Source organism: Strongylocentrotus purpuratus, unplaced genomic scaffold, assembly GCF_000002235.5.
Source record: "Strongylocentrotus purpuratus isolate Spur 01 unplaced genomic scaffold, Spur_5.0 spur5_scaffold_19, whole genome shotgun sequence".
Classification (NCBI taxonomy): Eukaryota; Metazoa; Echinodermata; class Echinoidea; order Camarodonta; family Strongylocentrotidae; genus Strongylocentrotus; species Strongylocentrotus purpuratus.
The window spans coordinates 7563425-7570419 of NW_022145604.1; the positions used below are offsets into that span (position 1 = coordinate 7563425).

The 6995-nt window shown below is 33.8% G+C and overlaps 1 protein-coding gene across 1 annotated transcript; it reads right to left on the minus strand.

Annotated features, from left to right (window-relative positions):
- Positions 1–234: 234 nt before the first annotated feature.
- Positions 235–6908, minus strand: LOC592672 (kinetochore protein Spc25). The gene is made up of 7 exons (XM_792183.4): positions 6801–6908; positions 5793–5986; positions 4770–4835; positions 4012–4158; positions 3427–3531; positions 2527–2622; positions 235–1476 (listed from the first exon to the last, which is right to left on the minus strand). Exons 2-7 carry the CDS (start codon positions 5977–5979, stop codon positions 1355–1357), a joined length of 723 nt encoding a protein of 240 aa, XP_797276.1. The 5' UTR covers positions 5980–5986; positions 6801–6908; the 3' UTR covers positions 235–1354.
- Between the last annotated feature and the right edge of the window lie 87 nt (positions 6909–6995).

The following is a 6995-nucleotide window of genomic DNA, read 5'->3' on the forward strand; positions in this document are numbered from 1 at the left end:
GGGGTAATTTTGGCTGGATGGCTGTTGTCCAAGGGTGTGACGATACAAAGATACTTAAAATCCTTGTACATGTAAATGTACGGTATATCTTCTGGAGCCATACTCGTACACACAAGTTAATGATTTTTGAGCTGGCTCCAAACATACGATATACTCCCTAAAAATGAGATAAACATTAGAAGAGAAAATTAAGTGGCACAAATAATAACAAAATATGGATATTCTACTTTTAAGATTGTTTTATTTGTAATAAAGATACAATGTACAAATATTTTGAGAAGTACCGTATACATATATTATACAACATTCAAAGGTGTTTTTGATAAGCACATTAACTACATGTGTATTATGCATATACAAACATTTTTCATTTACAAGCATATACAATGTATATACAATGTATATACAATTTTTACAAGTATTTAAAAAAAAATCTTCAATTTTATTTAATACAATGGTTGATATGAATTGATCTATTGTCGAATAATTTCTTTTTAGTAGTCAACGAGCCTTAATGACTATCCATGGGTTAACTATAAGAATTTTATCAGTGAGATTGGGGAAAGTTTAGAATCCATCTTTATTTACCCAAGATATATTAGCTATATTACATAATCCATCTGCCCAAATGCAGCTAGAAATATGTGAGGAAGCCTGGATAAAAAAAGTCAACAATTTGACTATACATAATCATTTTTGAAATCATTTCATTCTCTCCTAAATTATGTCACTTTTAAGCAACATTAGTATGATATTGATTATTGGATACATAAAATAGAACAACCCAAGGTTATTCACTATTGTGGATTCATGATTCTGGCCAACAAGTTTGACTACATTTTATCTTGGTCTTTCATGTACAGAAACACACAAAAACATATAAATGCATCAGATGTAGTTTCATTCTACAAGTAAAGCTCATACACTTTCTAATATGTAGGCAAAGACTCAACAGCTTCTGTTTTCCTCTTCAAGTATAGCAAATTATCTTTCAAGTCTCTATAAAGAAAGCAGTGTTGGTGCATACAGGAATTTGCAATTAAATATAACTCAAGCATTGAACATTTTTCTGTTTACTTAATTCATTTAAAAACAAAAATAAGTGTGCAATTGAATGGAATTATCATTTCAGGTTTAAATAATTTTCTACAGCTGGTCATACCAGCAGTACCTGTACAGACAAATCTAAATAGGCATTTAAAAAACTTATTTTTGAACATGTCTTGAGAAAAAAAATTATATGAGAAGTTATTAGAGTATCTATAAAGTTAGATATTTTCAAAAACATATGTTATGTGGTGAAATATAAATAAGATTCACCATTCTTTCATTACGAAAGAATCCAATGCTGATTTCAGGTTGTTGTAAGCTTGAACTTTTTCCTCGCTTCCACAACAAACTTCATGAGGTTGTTGGACTTGTTGAGCCCTGCGACCATCTCTGGAATTCCATCGATAGCTGGGCAGCAGTCGGTCACTTTGGGTCAAAGGTGACAAAAAAGGAAATTATAATTACGGTATTACTCATATTTTATGGATCTAATCACTCTATATACAATTACCATTTAATGTAAATATTGTATTGCGATTGTGGCACAAATATTTTAAAATGTACATGTACCTAGAAAATACATGTATGACTTTCTTTCATTTGGTCTAATGCCAATTTATCTTGTATCTAGCACACCAGTGAAACAAGACTCTGGGTTTTTAGGAAGGCAAGGAATCTAGTATTTATTCAAGTCCCATTTGTGAATAAATGATTCAACTTCTTTGTTATTTCAGGCATGACATTTTTCAGAAGTGAACATAACAACACCACTTTAATTAATTTGCATCAATTATTCGGCTTTAATTTCAAGAGCATGAAGAACTAGTCAATTATTCAGAATAATTTCAAGAGGTTATCTGTACTAAAGTTGTACATCGGGAGGGGCCTGAGGGCTGCGGATGTAGTAAGCTACAGAGGGCGCTCTCCTACTTCCCTACTAACAATTTACAACAAGATCAAAGACCCTAGAAATACCAATTCAAAACAAAGCTAAATAAGAGCCTGTTGCTTCTGACAGAGGAGAAGATGAAAGCACTGACAAGGGTACCATTAAAGGTATAGACCAGTTCTGGTCATGCGATTGCATTGTGAAAGAAACGTTGTGGAATTGATCAAAAAAGGTTGATCATCTAGCATATAAGTATTGGTGTATACTGCAAGGTTCTGGAATCTTAAAAATGATTTTAAAAAATTTGGCCCAGTCTTGGTAAAGTTACAAGCACTGTGCACAAAAAGATGTATATGGGACTACCCGATATCAATCCAGGCAGGCTAGATATGATAATTTACCAAATATATCAATAGTAGGCGGTTTCCCAGTAAAATTTGAATCGTCACGTATTAGTCAAAACATATTCTTTCACGTGATTGGTAATAAGAGCTTCCATTTCATTTTTTGAGAGGGGGGCGTTTCCAAAACTGGTCTTTACATTTAAGTTGGTAACGACGGAAATACAGCTTCACATACACACGTACCTTGATATTGGCTGTTATCAATTTTGATTGTGAGATAGAAGCTCCTATCATGGTTCTTAGAGTCCACGTTAGTGAAGACAAACTGCAGATGATCACCTGATATAAAAGAACAATCACATGAATATTTTAGTACTTAAGTTTTTGCAGCACATAATACAGAGGAGTCTTGCAATTGATAATAATAAAGATTTTCAAATGAAAATGTGGGTGAAAAAAATAGGTAGACATTTTTCAAAATGTTTGGAAGTACTCACTGGGTTATTGAAAAGGGTCCAGGTGCCTTTTTGTTTACTCCTCAATCTCATTCCAGAACGTGTTTTCAAAATCAATGATAACAAAATTTCACATGAGTTGGTCCTATAAAAAATATGTAAAACGTACGAGCAGGAAGGGAAAAAAAAATCCAATGTGTGCCTTGAGAGTTGAGTGACCATACGCTGTTTGATTAAATGAATATTTAAATAAAAAATACAAAAATAATGTCATTTATTTGGCAGCAAATAGAAAAGTTCAAAATTCTTTTTGAAGGAAAAAAACAAAAACAGTCTGTATAATCAGCTGGTCTTTATGTACAGGTCTCTAATATGCTCAATGTGAATTTCTCTTCAGGGATATTAAATCAGAAAATGGAGAATATATAGACAATGGTCTTTCTGTACAGGTGGTGAAGAAAGCAGGTTAGACTGTGTCTAAAAATACATACTAGTACTTTCAAACCTGTATAGAAAGACCAAATTTGTATTTTTTTAAAAAATAAGGGGGGGGGGTGTCCTTTGAAAAGTTTCTCATTGGAAAAGAAAAGAACCTGTACATGAACTCCAACTCCCTTTAAAGACTAAATTTCTTAATGTCTCCCTTGAGCGGTCTTTATATACAGGTTTAGCTTTAGCTAGTTCTCACCATCGATCTTCCTGAACTCTAAAGCCATGATGTCCTTGAAGTAATGCTCAGCTTTATTCAGTGCTTCAAGCCTCTGTCTGGTTGCTCGCTCTTGGGCTTCAATTACTACAAGATGGAGGAATTCAAGAATACAATATTATATTACAGCCTACAACACTGTATGAGAGAAAAAGAAATGATAATGATACAGTAATGATGAGGATAATGACGGTGGTGATGATGATGATGGTGACAATAATAATGAAGAGGAAGAGGATGATAATGAAGATGATCATGGAGATATTGATTATATGATGTTTATGATGATAGTAATGACAATAATAATTGCATTTTCAAAGTGTCTTTTCCAGTTTGCAACTTGGACCTGGAAATATGATTCTAGAGCGGGCAATAAATTCTGATATCCCCCATTAGGTCAGCCAGTATTATGAATATGAATATGACAATGAAAAAAAAAGATTACAGACACTTTCAGAAAGAAAAACAACCATGAACATCAGGTTATTACATCAGGTACATAATATGGGATGATAACACCTATGGCACTGTAATGACTACCACCGCAATTTGATTAAAAAATTTTACATTCTTTCTGTTCTTGGCACTGCTTAGTCTCTTCCACCAGCTGTTTTTCCCATTGCTCTTTCTGGAAGAGTAGCTGCTCCGTTGTAGTACGGGCTTGTTCAATAGCCTTCTCAATGTCCTTGGCTTGCGACTCTTGATTTGCCACAGCTGAAATAAAAAACCCAAAGAAATAAATATATAAACAGATTTCCCTAGAACTTGGCATCAAATGTTAAATTGTATTTAATTCTGACATCATATATGATTTTTTAAACTTTAAATAACTTAAATATATTTTGATAAGAACAAACACTTTGATAACATTATAAAGATAAAGACTAACCTATGTGAAACCTATCGATAAAATCATCATACTGGCAATTTTGTCATGTCATACATGTAAATGCATATCTTTCTCTAAATGATTTTTTACACAAAAACAAGATACAATGCATACTGTTTGGTTATGATTGGATATTCATTAGATTGAAACCAAAGTAAAACAATTATCAAATATGTATACCTTTCTGTTTACAAAATTAAAGAAAGAATCAAAACACATTAAAAATCCCACTATGAATACATAGAGTTGGAAATAACCGAGTAGAGTGTCATTATCTGCGATTAACTTCTTGCACTGTAGGATCTTTTGTCATTTTACACCCAAAAAATAATTGTAATTTATCAAACAACATATTTATTTAAAGAAGCCTGCACAACCGGAGGCCCCTGGTGGTGTAATTTGTGAACATTTTATATTGTAGTCATATCTTACTTACCTAACTGACTGCTGGAAGCTTGCTGTTTTAATGCTACCATTTCTCCTTTCAAACTTTCAATTTGATCTGTAAAGGAATGGGAAATTGAATTTAAAAGAATTTCAAATGAAACATATGGTATGGTTTAGAAGTTAAAATTCATGAGAAAGAGAGAGAGAGAGAGAGAGAGAGAGAGAGAGAGAGGGAGAGATAATGAGAATGAATCTTTAATTTTATTTATTGTTATGTATTGGAATAAACTAACAAAAATTTGATATTTTCACTTTGTCAGGAAACTTCATCTAAAAGAAACATCAACTGCACACATACAAATGTGATCAAACTGAGCAAAACCAAGGTAAATGAAGAATCAAAGGGATACAGTAACTTGCTACTAATAAAAATTTGTTCACACAACTTGGGAAGCCTTCTCAAAAGCATCGCAACAGCAAAATTAAATTATGTAAGCATGGTTCACTTTGCATTTCTGTATCTTCAATTCTTCAAAAATATAGACAGAAGAATAGTGTGCTCTTCCTTTTTTTCCATCCTTATGAACTACTTGTTTACACCAAGACTTTTTTTGCACCATTCTTTAAAACAATTTGGTTAATTTTGCCCTCTCATGTCTGAACAAGGCTGACCAGCGCCCTGTTTCATGAAACTTGTATCAATAACAATTGCTACATTTCTACGACAAATTTGCTCTCAGTCAATAAAATGCCATGATTTCAGTAGCTCATAACAGGAAATGTTCTTTTTCCTCTTCTTCTTCAAGAAAATCTGCCTCCTTCAATACTGAAGATTCTTGCTGATGGTGTATACCCGGCCTGATTGGGGTGTGCAGGTGGACCACTACACCGGGGTTTCTACCTACTCTTATACGAATAGTGCAGTGGGTTATCAACGTGCAAGGGTGGTGACTCTCCTATACACATGGCCTCCATTTAACGTCCTATCCGATGGATGTTACTTGTTATTGATAACAAGTTTTATGAAACAGGGCCCTGAATGATTTCATCCAATACTCATTGCCTTAATTACCTTCCGCTTGTTTGATGAACTGTCGTAGTTGTCCTTCATTGTGCTTTAGATGCTGGAGAAGGTTTACGCCGGTCCATTGGTTGATGAACTTATCACTGACCTGGCTCAGCTTACTGGAGAGATTGGCGATCTCTTGGTCTGCAACGGTCCCCATCACGCTCCCAGTCATATCAGCATGCGACGTCATGGTGAAGCTTGAAAATGATCATCAGTGACATTGATTGATGTTGAATCTTCATAATAATAATATATCGAGCCATTAATGTTAGCGAGGTCGAGGGATACAATGACGTCAACGGACCGCACAGTGCCACTCGCGAACAAAAATGAGATCAATATTTTGTCTGAAAAGTGAGTGGCATCAGGCCTTCAGGGCAAACAAAAATTGCTCTAGGAGTCTAGCATTGTTAATGTTATTTTAAACGATATCCATTATCTTGCTAAAATGTTCTGAAACAACACGTCTTATTATAATTTTATTAAATTGTCAAGAAATATACCTGGAAGTTGGAAGATCGAAGAAGGAGAAGGAAAAGACAAAGGAGAAGGAGGGGGGAAGTTGAAGTATGAGGAGTAGGACTAGAGGAGGAGGAGAAACGTGTAGGAGGAGAAGAACTCAAGTCAGAAGGATGAGGGAGGAGGAGAAGAATTAAGAAGAAGAAAAAGAAGAATATCCAGGCCTAGATCTAGGCCTAATCTAGATCTAGTATAACCTAGACTCTACTAAAGATATAATAGTACATTACAATGCAGTTTTGTTCATTAACTTTGCATTGTTTCGGGGGTGCGTACAAAATTGTTTGCGGCGCGGCGATTGTAATATGAATCACAATCACAATTTGGTCACAGTTCGGCGGCCAATCAATCTAACATGATTTTGAACATGTGGGACAATACATAATTCTATAGCGATTTTGAAAAGAACATTTCTATATCATAAAGGCATCAAGATTAGCATGATTTATTCACAATCATATGAATTATGCTACATAATCATCTTCTTCTTACCTTTGAGAAAAGAAATCCACAATTACAGGCAAAACCGCAGCAAAATGTTGTTCGTCTTCGAACTCTAATTCTAAATCAAAACTTACCGGGAATTTTCACCAAAAATAGTTTTTTAAAGTTTTTAAAAAAAATAAAATATTAGTAATTAATACTTCAATAAACAACAAATATATATTTGATAATTCAACTGAATTA

Excerpts from the sequence above, each read along its gene's own strand:
- LOC592672 (XM_792183.4), bottom strand. The coding sequence starts at position 5,979 with ATGACGTCGCATGCTGATATGACTGGGAGCGTGATGGGGACCGTTGCA. Across the intron at positions 3,532-4,011 it reads GTGCCAAGAACAGAAAGAAT|TAATTGAAGCCCAAGAGCGA; the intron begins GTAAAATTTTTT and ends TCCATCTTGTAG. Across the intron at positions 1,477-2,526 it reads TGATAACAGCCAATATCAAG|TGACCGACTGCTGCCCAGCT; the intron begins GTACGTGTGTAT and ends TTTGACCCAAAG.